We start from the raw sequence: 14278 nt of genomic DNA on the forward strand, positions 1-14278 counted from the left end.
CAGGCAGATATTCTGCCTGAGCTGCTGCAGGAGGTTGTATGTTAGCAGAAGCATCGTGACAAGTTTCACATATGGAACAGTTGGCACAGAGAGCAGGTGGAGAAACATATTCCCAAACCTCGAGAGCATGGCTAATGTTGACGAAAAACCAGAGTCTGAACAGAATTAGAAAACAGCAGATCTGCTTCCCATCCATGGCAAAGCAGTAGCAGCAACAAGTGCAGTAGTGAGTAGCATTCACGTTGGATGAACGATGCAGACGGTTTAAGTACAATTGCAACACTTTCCAACTTCATGTGCAATGGTGCAGCATTTTGTGCGTATCCTTACACATGCATTATGTCACACGGAATAACATCTGTCAAATAGACCTTTTATCTCTATAGAAAATAAAACAAATCATAAATTTTGAGGACGGATATCAATTCTTTCCTCTTCTCGCAGAAAAAACTGTGCATTCATACAGTGCAAACGAAGTCAAACTAAAGTTGGAAACGATCACATGGACAAGATTTATCCTCTCGAAACCTTCTCACGACCATTGCAATTTCTTTGATGTTCTATCGCCCAGTCTGTTCGAACTCAATCTTTTGGGCCACCTCCATCGACTGTAATTGCACCACCACTTTGGACGTCAACTAGGCGTGGCTTTTTGGATATGCTACCAGCTTGTTCTACATCTTTTTCCCCTTCGTTCTCACTTCTTCGTGCTATCGAAGTAGATAAAGTTTCATCATAGTATGCAACATCAGTTTGATCTTGAGCTTCCAAGTCACCCATTTTTCTTTGAGGAATTACCTGAAAGAATGCTTCTTTCCAATCTCTTGTTTCCATGAATTTGAGTAGTATCTCAAACACTTGGTTAACTGTAAGTACCTGCCAGAAAAAGATTTATAAGTAGAAACCATGTCCTAACTGTTATTGCTGTGATCGACGAAGGTGAAGATCAGATCATGATTTCATCTTAACATCCAGAAACCAATGATGAATAGTTAGAACACCCTCACATAATAAATAATAAAGATAATGCCGGATAAATGCATAAATTAATACCTGGGAGCTCGACATCTTCAAGTAATTCCCAATAGGCAACTTTGCAGAATTAATTCCTTGATCATTTGCTTTATTCATAGTTATCCCTTTCCAGCGATTTCGGTCAACTAACCCCCCTATGATATAGATTTTTTTTGGATCAATCTCCTCTAAAATAGTTTCTGAATCAGCTGTTAGATACACAATATTTTCCTTGTGCTCTTGAAAGACCTCAATATAAGATCTATTCTCCTTCTCGATGATCCATTTGTCATAACCTGGAATCCTTTGCAAGCTAGTGTCTATCTCTCCTTGGCACCCGGTCAACCAGAGATGTGCTGGCGATGCACACCTCCCGTTTACTGCATAACAATACATAATCTGTAACTTTCATTAGGTCAGGAATTGAAACCTAATGAACTTTTATAGTCAAAGGAACTGGAATAGCAAAGCGTGGAGATTAGAAGATATGGGAAGGCAATGTAGCTGCAAAGAGAATAAAAATGCTCAATGAATCATAATAATTTCCGTATAGTGTTTCTTTTGAATATTTAATAACCCACAATATTGTCTCCCTATAAAAACACTATAAAACCAGCAAGCGACCATTAAAAATAACAGGCCACCAAACTATATCGCATAGTAAAAATTGTTTTCGGCCAAGAAGTCTGCCGGTTATCCTTTTAACAATGTAGTCCTTGATCCGGTGTTCATTTTGTGATAGCTAACTTTGAGTACGAAGTTACAAGTTTTGTTGTGAACAGCCTCTATTTCTTTTTCCTAACCTGATTTACAGTAAATAATGGCACCATAATGCCTCAGGATTCATGTAATTGTATGATAGCATGCAAAGAAAATTGGATCCAAAGCCAGGATATTGCATGAAAGTAGGGCCTCCTAGTGAATCTCAAACAGAGCCAATTGTAAGTTTAACTAAAAATTTCTAGTATACTATAGATAATCAACATCTTTATATTTGATATTGAGGTGTAGGTATTCATTCTGAACTACTAAGCAAAATGCAAGTTGGATTTTGAATTTTAAGATCATCCTTAAAATAAGGATAACTAAAGTATGTTCTCAGTATTTATAATGCCAAGATTAGTGTGGTATTAGAGCATTTCAATCTAGTGGCTAAACTTATCCAAATTAGCAAGTCAGTTTCTTGTTATAAATGATCATCATATGTTGTATTAGAGCAAAATTTGTCTATAATTGCTAAAGTGATTCAGTTGAGATATTAAAGTGATGCAATACAAACAAGGAACAAAATCCATTAGAGATCTGATACTAATGCCACATAGAAGCAAATAAAACTCACACAAATCTAGTACAGCATGATGCAACGTCAAAAATAAATTGTTTGATAAATAGAAAACAAGCACGCACATGTACAGGAATATTATTATCCAAAGGAATATCAACATGAAAAAATAAGGGTATTGATAAAACTTCAAATATATTTCCTCTAAACAAACTGTTGAAACAAAAATCGCCTAAATTAATTAATTCACCTAAATAAAAGAAATACCAAAATAAACTTATACTAAGTATGAATCTAAAATTCAATTCTTAGTTTGCATTAACTACCCACCAACGAAAACACTTGTTTTTCTTTTTATTCTTGAAGAATTAAAGGCTTAGTTTATTCTCTTCGTTTTTGTCACCGTTCAAATGAATAAGAAAACTTGTAACTGATCACACGCCAAGAATAATGTCTAAATCTCTACAAGTATCAAGGATGTGAAACAAAAATGCTAAGGTTGAATTTGTTGATATTAAAATTGAAGTGTGATCAGTGAAAGGGTCAACATAAAAAATCAGAGACTTGAACCTTTTGTGACTAAATTAGAATATCCTTAAATTATAAAAGTAAATATTTGAATAAATTGGCAAAAGTTAAATAAGCATCTAGAATCAATTTTTCTCACTTTATGGCTAAATAAATTGGACATAAAGACTTCTAAAATAGTTAAAAGGCTATGAATACAAGAGCACAGTCTATCATATCTATTATCGCTAGTACTTTATAATAGCAAAACAAATTGTTTTCTAATGTTGCATATGCCTCTAGTGTCAACTCTCCACTATAGCAGCACAGAGTAGACTAGAAAACTAACTCTATAGGCTAATGAGTGTTAAAGTCATGAATAATTACAAAGAAACTCTTAATAATAAAAGCTTTAATTAATTTTCTAATTTGCTTGTGACCCATTAATTTTCTAGGGTTGTGTTAGATTGTCAACCAGCATTAAAACTATGATAAATGTTCAATAAATTGATCCATTAAAATATTGTGTTAATGTTAGGTTGTTCCCCAAAAGGAACACATTGCAAGTCTGACTGTGATGTCTCAACAAGAACCGCTACATTTCTAGAACTCGGGTTGCCAGGTCTGATTGTAACGTATATCGACAAGGACCACTACATCTCCATGAAAACTTGGGTGTAGTGTTAAATAGGCAAGAGTTCTCATATCATAAGTTGAAAAAGAATAAATATGATAGAAAAACTAATAATCTAAAATTTAGAACATGGAACATAGGAACCCTATGGTAAATCAATGGAAATAATAGATATGATGATTAGGAGAAGAATTAATATTTTGTATGTAAAGAGACAAAATGGGCAGACAAGAAGATAAAGATGATAGAAAACTCAAATTTTAAGTTATGGTACACAGGAAAGAGTAAAACATGAAATGGAGTGAGTATTGTTGTTTATTGTTGTAGATAGTTCGTTAAAGGATGAAGTTGTAGTAGTTAGAAAAAAGGATAAAATTATAATCCTTAAAATAATAGTGACGAAAGAAATTATAAACATAATTAGCGTATATGCACCACAAGTAGGATAGATGAAGCTACCAAATCAAGGTTTTGGACAACTTTAATGAAGTACTACAAAACATTCCGCCAAATGAAATAATTCTAATAGGAGGTGATCTAAATGAACATGTCGAAATGAAAAATGAGGAATATAAGAGGATACTTGGGGGTTATGGATTTGGAATGAGAAATGAAAAAGGAAAAATTATATTAAATTTTGCAATAACATATGATCTATATTATTTAATACGTTTTTTAAGAAAAAAGAAGAATACTTAATCACGTTCAAAAGTGGGAATAATAAATCACAAATCGACTTTCTTACGATTAGAAAGAAGGATAAAAAGATTTGTAAAGATTGCAATATCATCCCTAGGTTAGTAGTGTTGAAAATATGCCTCAAACATAGTATCAATAGAAAGAAAATATATACGAATCCTAGAATTAAGTGGTGGAAGTTAAAGGATAAGAAGCAAAATATATTTAAGAAGATGATAGAAGTACAAACATTAAGCGAAATATACGGTGACTTTAATATGACATGAGATAAGATAGTATCAAAGTTGAAAATAGTAACTAAAAGTGTACTGAGTGAGTTAAAGAGATATACACCACTAAGTAAGAAATCTTTGTGATAGAATGAGAAAGTATAAGAAAAAATGAAGAACGAACAGTTTATAAGGAATTATATATTTGTAAGAATGAGAAAAATTTTAAAAAATATACAATAACTAAGGAAAAAACTAAAAAAGTAGTGAATAATATATCAAAAATTGGATACAAAAGAATTAAAAAAAGACATTTATAGAATAACTAAAATTAGAGAAAGGAAGACAAGAGATCTTATCCAAATAAAATGCATTAAAGATGAATAGGATGGGCACAGCACAGTTAGAAGAGGTCAAGAGGTTCATCTCTTATTGGCAAGCTTAACAAGCCTTTAGGTATTTTCAATGATTAAACATACTAAAGAATGGGATGGGCTCTACTATCTTGAAACGTTAGATTATTCCTCAACTCAAAAAAGGTGTTAATGTAATTATTATGTCGAAAAATGTTACTTTTGATGAACAAGCATCTTACTTCACCACATCTTATCTTCGGGGGAGAATTCCACACCTTTATAATCCAATACAACATAATCAAGCAAAGATACATTGGAAAAACAAAACAGAGGGTTGATTGTACCTCTTATATATATATATATATATATACAAATAATTTGCAAATAAGTGTTAAGTAACTATCCAGGCTAGGAATGATAAATAATTTTTCACGAAGTTAAGAGGGAGTGTGGGAAGACATACAATCATGTATATCCCTAAAATTAGGCTAAAAATATTCCTTAAATCATGGGATCGTAATTTTATAAATTATTGAAAAAGTTTATTTTAACTCCACCGATGGCGAACCAGTCATGATCGGTTCCAAGCCCAGATAAAGGAGGAGGGTTGTCAGTCAGCGTTAAAACTATGACAAATGTTCAATGAATAGATCCATTAAACTATTGTGCTAATGGTAAATTATTTCCCGGAAGGAACGAGTTACAAACTCCGACTGTAACGTCCCGGTAAGGATCGCTGTATCTCCCAAACTCGGGTGTAGTGCTACATATGCAAAAGTTCGTGTTACAAAGTTCAACTGTAACATATCGACAAGAACCGTTACATCTCCATGAGAACTTGGGTGTAGTATTAAATAGGCAAGAGCTCTCACACCATAAATTAGAAAAGAATAAATATGATAGGAAAACTAAATAATCTAAGGTGGCGTTTGGTTCACTCCTAAGAATCGGAATGGGAATTGGGTATGAACTTAGATAACATTTTTAAAAATAATATTTGGTTAGTTCAATATTTTCAATCGGAATGAACCTAAATTTTTTTTTTATCCTCAGAGGAAAATAAGAGAAAAAATTAAATATGAGAGAAAGTTGAATGTGAGAGAAAAATATAATGAGAGAAAAGTGTAATGAGAGAGAGTGTGATGAGAAAGAAATGAAGAGAGGGAAAGGGTGGTGAGAGAAAATGAGGAGAGTGTGTGATAGGAGAGATTGAGAAGAGAAAGTATAATGAAAGAGAAAGTATGATGGGAAAAAATTAAGAGAGGGAAAGTGTGACGAGAAAAAATGAGGAGAGATTGAGAAAAGAGAAAGTATGATGAGAGAGAAAGTGTGCTAAGAGAGAAAGTGTGATGGGAAAAATAAAGAGAGGGAAAATATGATGAGAGAAAAAGAGGAGAGAGAATGTGATGGGAGAGAATAAAAGATAGAAAGTGTGATGACAAAAATGAGAAGTGTGTAATGGGTGAGAAAGTGTGATGGAAGAGAATGAAGAGAGAGAAAATAAGTAGAGAGAGTGTGCGATGGAAGAGAATAAAGAGAGAAAATAATAGAGAATGTATGATGAGAGAGAATGAGGAGAGAGAAAATATGATGAGAAAGTGATAAAAGAGAAATTACGATGAGAGAGAATAAGGAGAGAGAAAATGAAATGAAAGAAAAATTGAACAAATATATTAAGAGTATTTTTGTCAAAAACTTAATTTTTATTCTCATTCCTATCAAAACCCAAGGGAAGAGGTAGGTTTCATCAATGCCCAAGTTTTCGAATTTTATTCCAAAATATTGATTCCATTCCTATTAACCAAACATAAGATTTGGGAATGAATTCATTCCCTCATTCCTAAACCCCTAAACCAAATGTCACCTAAGATTTAAAACATGAAATATATGAACCCTCATTGGTAAATCAATAGAGATAGTAGATACAATGATTAGGAGTAGGTAAAAGTACAAGTATTAAGTGCAATATACGATGACTTTAATACGACATGAGATAAGATGGTATCAAAGTTAAAAATAGTAGTTAATGATGTACTCGGTGAGTCAAAAGGACATGTACCACTAAGTAAGAAATCTTGGTGGTGGAATGAGAAAATATAAGACAGAGTGAAAGAAAAACGAATAGCTTTTAAAGAATTATATATTTGTAAGAACGAGGAAAACTTAAAAAAATATACAATAACCAAGAAAAAGACTAAGAAAATAATAAATGAAGCAAAAAATAAAACTTTTGAATGATTATATCAAAATTTAGATACAAAAGAAGGGAAAAGAGACATTTATAGAATAACTAAAGTGAGAGAAAGGAAGACAAGAGATCTTATATAAATAAAATATGTTAAAGATGAATGTAAGTAATATGGTAACTAAGTAAACGATGGAGAAATAAAAGAGACAGTGAAAGAGGTATTTTCATCAACTTTTAAATAAAGGTTTAAGTGATCACCTTAACTTAAGTAATTTAAGCAGGTCAAAAAAAAAATAGAAATTTATATTTTTATCATAGAATTAAAACTTCAAAAGTACAACAAATTTTAAATAGGATGCATAATGGAAAAGTCGTTGGACCAGATAATATTACGATAAAGATATGAAAGTGCCTAAGGAAACAAGGTATTGAATAGCTTACAAATTATTTAACATGATATTGAAAACAAAAAAAATATATATCTTATCAATGGAGGGTAAATACTCTAGTTATTTTATATAAGAACAAGGGAGACATACAAAATTATACAAACTATAGGAGTATTAAACTAATGAATCGTACCATAAAAGTTTGGGAAAAAATAATAGAAAAAAGATTAAGGTAGGAGAACACGGTGACCGAAAATCAATTTGGGTTCATACCTGAAAGGTCAACAATAGAAGTTATACATCTTCTTAGACAACTAATTGAAAATATTGGAAGCAAAAATAAGATTTACACATGTATTTATTAACTTAGTAAAAACTTATGATAGAGTGTAAGAGAACTTGTATGGAGAATTCTAGATCAGAGAAGTGTTAGCATAATATATATTAAACTAATTAAGGATATGTACGAGGATATAACGACCAGAATAAAGACTTTAGGCGAAATAACTGAAGTATTTCCAATAAATATAAGACTACATTAAGGATAAGTCCCTATCTTTTTACACTAATTATAGAAGTACTCACTGCACACATTCAAGACATTGTACTGAGGTGCTCGCAGATGATATTATTTTAGTAGATGAAACACGTGAAGAGTAAATGCCAAACTAGACTCTTGCGGAAAATACTAGAGGGAAAAATTTTAAACATAGTAGAATAAAGATAAAATATATGGAATTTAAGTTTAGCAATATTAGACGTAATGAGACAATTGTTATGATAAGATGACGAGTTGCTCGGAACCGAGAGATTTTAATATTTAGGATCATTTTTATAAAACGATGAAAGGATTGAGAGAAATGTCTTATATAGAATACAAATAGCATGGTTGAAATGGAAAAAAATGTTGAGTATTTTATGTGATCGTAAAATACCTCTAAAATATAAAGAAAAGTTCTACAAAACCGCAGTTAGACCTGCTATGTTATATAGAGTTGAATGTTGGGCTATGATTCGAGCACATGAGCAAAGGATGAGAGTTGCAGAGATGAGAATGTTATGGTGGATGTGTGGACATACGAGGATAGACAGAAATGAGAACATTAGAGAGAGAGTCGGAGTTGTATCTATTGAGAAAAAACTCTGAGACACGTTTAAGATGATATGGGTATGTATTTAGATGACAAATAAATGTTCAAGTTAAGCGATGTGAAACTATAACAAACACGCATATCAAACGAGGAAGAGAAAGACCCAAAAAGACTTGGTTAGCAATAATAAAACAAGATAAAATTTATTTAAGTATAGACAATGATATAGTAGGATATAGAGCTCAATGACGTAAAAGAATCCATATAGTTGACACCACCTAGTGGAATAGGCTTGATTGTTGTTGTTTATAACCTATTAATTTTCCAATGTGGTCAAATTAATAGGCTCTTCTAAATTCATATCTTCTTATGTTGAGTCATCATAGTTCCTCCAAAATAAAGTATTGTGACTTATTTGTGCTATAGTTTATGGGCATCTTCTAAAGGGTCTAGGGAATAAAGTGTTTCAATTGTCGACTTGTTAGAAAATAAAGTGTTTTAATTCTAGCTTAAGTCGATTCAATAGCAAACAATCAACTAAAGTTATCTTACTCGATAGTTGAGTCAACTAGTCTATAATTTGAATTTGAAATCAATAAAAAAAAGGTCATTTGACTTTGTCTTTGCAAGATAAAATTTGTGACAGAGGATATGAGTCGACTAGAGGCACCTGAAGTTGATTGGAATCTCATTAAAGAATTATCTGAGTCAATTGATAAAACAGGCAGTTGAACAATGACATACTCAATCACGAAGCTATCCCATCAAGTCAAAGTAAGGATTTCACTAATCACTCAGTAGGATTTCACTACTCAATAGTCAAAGGCTATCTAGTAGAGTTAACTGGAAGGTGTTTGAGTCAACTAATGACACAACAATCAATTGATTGTGAAACGGTCACTATGGATAGGGTTCCTGGATTGGTGGAACCTGTCTAAGACAATCGAGTTGACTACTAGTTCGTTGCTCTATAAATAGCAAGTAAAGCAACTTTGAAGAGATTATTAATCGTGTTTACTACTCACTTCAACACGCCCATTATTGTCATTCTACTATTATGGAGAGTTGCATTTAATTCGAAAGAAGAGTTTTTTCTATCAAATCTGTTTATTTTATTTTCTCTCTTGTACTTCATTCTATATCCTATAAAAGAGATCTATTTCTTTACGAAGAGATTTATCCACCTCTAGAAAGCATAAATCATTTCAATTAGTGGTTTTGTGGAGTAACTCGCCTAATGAGTCGAGCCATTAGTAGTAGAGTAATAACCCAAGGCTTTCAGACCACGTAAAATATTTATGTTAACTTTGCATTCATTATATATTTTTGCGCTATATTATTTCTAATATATGACTCAACTTTCATAAGTTAGATATTGATTTAGTCAACATGATCCTTACACCGCCTAAGTGGATATGATAACGCATAAGCTTATGCGGTTCTATAAGTGGCTTAATAGAGATTTTTAAAACAATAACAAGGAGGATGTCAAACCTTAAATAGGGGAAATTGTGACATCGTCACACAATAAACTCACAATAGAATTGTAGCTTATAAAAGAATTAATTTCTATCTAAGGTTTCAAAAAAGTATATATAGGCAACAACAATATGTAATAGACAAACAACATCATATATATGCGTGTAGTAACATACTGTTAGAATTAAAAATATATATTAATAAAAATAACTAATTTACATTGAATAAAGTACATTTTTTAAAACCCATATTATACTTTCACATAGAAAATAATATATGTTCATTATACAATAAAACCCCAAGAAATATAACAATCAATATTAATGTGTGGTCACTTAATTATCCCCTTCAAATCCTATTTAGAAGCAATATATACTATCCAAGCAAGGACTTCTTAGAAAACTTTTTTTTTCTACTTAAGCATTTTGAACTAGTGCATCATGTTTATCAAATTAATTGATTAGCTCTCTCATTTAGATTGGGTTATTACATCTTTACTCGTGCAAATAGGCTAATAGCCAAAAGACATAAAGCTCTTTAAGCTAATTATTGATGCATTCCCCAAATCAAACAAATTTCATTTCTTCATCTCTTCTTTAAAACCCATATCATGCTTCATCTCTTCTTAATAACCTTGTATATATAGGAGCCATATCAAAATGATTGTATCCATGTTTACTATTACTAAAATACTGTAATCCTTTAGCGTTGCCTAATCATTCTTACAAAGGTACCTTATTTGCAACACTAGTAAAATCAGTTGTCATGAGTATCTCATCCATGAACTAAAAGAAAGTCAGCTGGAAGTGTCTCATAATTTAGTTGTCTTCCAGCTCTCTTCTACAAGGATGTGATATATGTTTGAAGATTAGACGGATAACTAAGTGGTGGTTTATCTCAGTTTGAACGTTTCCAATCAGGTTTATAGTCAAAGCATACTTATACCACTCCTATGAGTATGAGTGGTTGTGATGAATAACATGAAATTGTGAGCTTTACACAATCAACTAGATCATATAGATGTTCCTTCAACACAATATAGATCATTGAGAGAATTTCAAATGGTTGATCAGAGTGCAAAATGCAAGATCTTTCAAAAAAACATTGCCAATTGAAAAGCGCACTCAAGGAATGATCTTTCTCCAGGCAAGCTGCTGAAATGAATGATGTTTTCAATTTCAAATCATCTTAGATGTAATTGTTTTAACTTTAGAAGCATTGTTCATAACCACATACTTACAAACTTATATTTTGATAGGATCACTTGCACCGTATCATCTAACTTTTGATGTGAGTGAAAACTGAGAACTGATTTTCATCTTTTTTTTTGTGTGTACAACTATAACCTTACCGAAAAAAGCTTTCTACCATCAGCCGCTGAAAAGAATCTAGTACTAAGCAGACTGTCAAGACTGGAGCAAAGTGTTTGTGGCAATCACACAACTACTTCGTGCATTAAACCTTAATTAAATCGAAATTGGAAGACAAGAACGAATAATTGGCACCTGTTGTACGAGGCTATGGAGCTCATTAGGCTTCATGAGGTCAGCGAACTCCAGGTCAAGCACTACCTTGATACCCAACTCTGCGGCCCGCTTCAGCCGCTCGGCTCGCAATTCGCGATCCTCCGCCCGCCGCTCCACCCGCTCTCTCCGCGTCTCCCGCCGCTCCCCGATCAGCCTCTCTCGCTCCTCCTCGGTGGCAGACGCCAGTTTCTCTTCCCACTCCTGGCGTCTCCGCTCTACGCCCTGCCGGCGGCGATCCTTCTCCGCCTTTTTTCGTTCAGCCTTCCGTGCCTCTAGCCGCTGCTGCTTCGCCTGTTTCTTTCGAGCTCTCTTGGAGAGGACCGGGACAGAATCAGAATCCGGCACAATGGAAGCGGGCGCCGGGATCTGCCCTTCGGTTCCGGCTTCGTCCATGTTGGAAGGCCGGGACTAGGGTTTTGAATCAAAGCCGGGTTATTGTCGTTGATAATTCAGTACAGGAATGGTAATAGACCGGACCGCCGACAAGGACCGGACTCGGCCTAGGCCCATAAACCACATCAACTGATAGTGACCTAGTTTCCGTAAAAAAAAACAATTAACTCCCGTTCATTTTTTTTTCGTTTTGAACATTGGTCGGTTAACCGACCATTCTAGCCATTGAGATGGAGAGGTTTTTTATATATTTTTTTTAACAATTAAAAATATTTGACTATTTAATGGTTACGATTTAGTATCTATTATTTTCTAAACTCTATAAATAGAAAGCTTCTTTCATTATTTCCATAATCATCTTTTCTACTCTCATTCTTAATTCTACAATCTCTACCCACTTTCAATTTCAATTTTATAGGTTTTCAACTTCCACTTTTGACTATAATGGAAGGAGACTAAGGAGATTCATCATCTCGGTCTCGGAAAGATAAAAAAATAGTGAATCCGAATGAGCAGCTCAATATTCAATACATCAATAATGAGACCGAGCAACTTCTAATATTCGAAATGTAAGGAAGTATTGATTCAATTACTTTTAAGGTTCGAGATGTTACTCCTTTAAAATCTTCTATTTTACCTAAACATTTTGTGAAAGTCATTCTTCTGTCGAGAGAATTACATACATAATGTATACATTGCAATGTTTCCTGCAAATTCTAAGTCAGTGATGGCTGAGTTATTGAAATGACATGTAGAAGTAAAGCACCCGATAGAATATGGAATTAATTGTTCTCAAACACAATTATCCAGATTTTTTACTAGTGAAAGTACGAATTCTGATTTATTTTTATATTCCAATAATAAATTAAGAAAATCATTAGCTAAATTTCTTTCCATATAACATCTTTTATTTAATTTTTGTTGGTGCAATCAATTAATGGAATCTAATCAGATCAAGATTGACTGTACAACTATCAAAGGTGAGAAATCTATTGAGTGACTACAAGTTCAGGCAGATCATGATAATTAATTGTCTTGCAAGGGTGAGAAGTCTACCCAGTGATTGATAAGTCCAAGTAGGTCAAGATGATCAGATATCTAGCAAATGTGAGTAGTCTACCGAGTGATTAAAAAGTCCAAGCAAGCTAAGGGCAACCAAATGTTTGGCAAGAGGAAAACCCTAGGGGAGTGAACTCTAGGTAATGAGAAGTTTTGGATAAGTGAACTCCAAGCAAAGGGAAACCCCAAGGGGAGTAACTCATAGGTAGTAAAAAGTCTTAGAGCAATGAACTCCAAGCAAGTATGACCAACGGATTTTGGTAAATTAGTATTGCAGAAAAAGTCTTAGTGAATCAAGATGATCAAACACTAAGCAGAAAAAGTCTAAACAGGTCTAGAGGATCAAATGTTTGGTGGGTAAGTTGATGTAAGCTCCTTGAGCGAAGTGGTGAGGTCATGTCCTAGGTGGGACAAACCTTATGCGTTGATCGACTAAAGAAATCACGGAGATTTCTAAGTCAAGATCAAGACAGTATCATTTATTTATAATACTCATGGATATTATTATCTACTATCTAACTTTATTTTGTAAGATCATTACTTGTATTATTTCTGTGTTAATTTTGGTTTGCAGATAAGTAAAGTTTTCATAGACTGAGGGGTTCAATCAACTGAATAGGGAGATTTAGTCGACTCATTCAGGTAGATAAGCATAAAGAGATTTGGATCGCTGCAAAGAAGGGAAACACTAATCAGTCGACTAATTAATGGGATCAGTCGATTGAACCCAATTTTGGAAGAGATTGTGGATATGATCGGATGGTTGAAGGGAAGAAAACCCCGAGGACTAGTTGATGTGTGTAGATTATATATGTTTTTATACATTGTTTGATGCATATTCACTTGAATTTCTTTATTATGATTTATGTTATCGCACTCCACTTTTATCAATATGATTATTTGTTTTGTTTGAAAATATACTTTTGGCTTGTTTTCATTGTCAGAATGTATTTTAGAGCGAAAACGGAGCAAAAATGCACATGGAGCAGCTTTGGACGAAAATCAACAAAATATGGGCATACCCTTTACACGACCGTGTTTTACACTAACATGGCTATGCCTCATAAGGCACAGTCGTGTCTCCTAGGAGTTCCCAGAGCCTAGTTCTAGTAGCTCCAATGGGCAGGTCGTGCCTCGAGACATTGTCATGCATTGCTCCAACCAGAAAAATGCCAAGGTCATACCACGAGCCACGACCATGCTTTAAATTCGAGTGTTTAAAGGGTCGGTCGTGCCCCATAGGCTCGGTCGTGCCTCACTCTCTAGATCATCCCACGCCCCCGCTAATGTGTCTATTTATATAGGTATTTTAATATGTTCTGATGCATTTTTTGACCTCCATTGCGTGCAAATATTTCATGATTTCATCCCTTTCTGCTTCATGTCAATATGTTTCTATGTTGGGTTACTGCTCTTGTACATATCTTATGTTAGGGGTAGAATGGAGCGAAA

At 33.5% G+C, this 14278-nt stretch overlaps 1 protein-coding gene across 2 annotated transcripts; it reads right to left on the reverse strand.

Moving 5' to 3' along the window:
- Positions 1–406: 406 nt before the first annotated feature.
- On the reverse strand, positions 407–11812 carry LOC121980474 (tRNA (guanine(9)-N1)-methyltransferase-like). 2 transcript variants are annotated; one of them, XM_042532539.1, is made up of 4 exons: positions 11354–11812; positions 1054–1413; positions 799–876; positions 407–710 (listed from the first exon to the last, which is right to left on the reverse strand). In XM_042532539.1, the coding sequence occupies exons 1-4, from the start codon at positions 11765–11767 to the stop codon at positions 675–677; spliced, it is 888 nt and encodes a 295-aa protein (XP_042388473.1). In that variant the 5' UTR covers positions 11768–11812; the 3' UTR covers positions 407–674. The 2 variants fall into 2 exon arrangements, with proteins under 2 accessions (XP_042388473.1, XP_042388472.1); XM_042532538.1 differs by having other exon boundaries at positions 407–876.
- Between the last annotated feature and the right edge of the window lie 2466 nt (positions 11813–14278).

Source organism: Zingiber officinale, chromosome 5A, assembly GCF_018446385.1.
Source record: "Zingiber officinale cultivar Zhangliang chromosome 5A, Zo_v1.1, whole genome shotgun sequence".
Classification (NCBI taxonomy): domain Eukaryota; kingdom Viridiplantae; phylum Streptophyta; class Magnoliopsida; order Zingiberales; family Zingiberaceae; genus Zingiber; species Zingiber officinale.

Excerpts from the sequence above, each read along its gene's own strand:
- LOC121980474 (XM_042532538.1), bottom strand. The coding sequence starts at position 11,767 with ATGGACGAAGCCGGAACCGAAGGGCAGATCCCGGCGCCCGCTTCCATT. Across the intron at positions 1,414-11,353 it reads TCCATAGCCTCGTACAACAG|ATTATGTATTGTTATGCAGT; the intron begins GTGCCAATTATT and ends TGAAAGTTACAG. Across the intron at positions 877-1,053 it reads TGAAGATGTCGAGCTCCCAG|GTACTTACAGTTAACCAAGT; the intron begins GTATTAATTTAT and ends TTTTTCTGGCAG.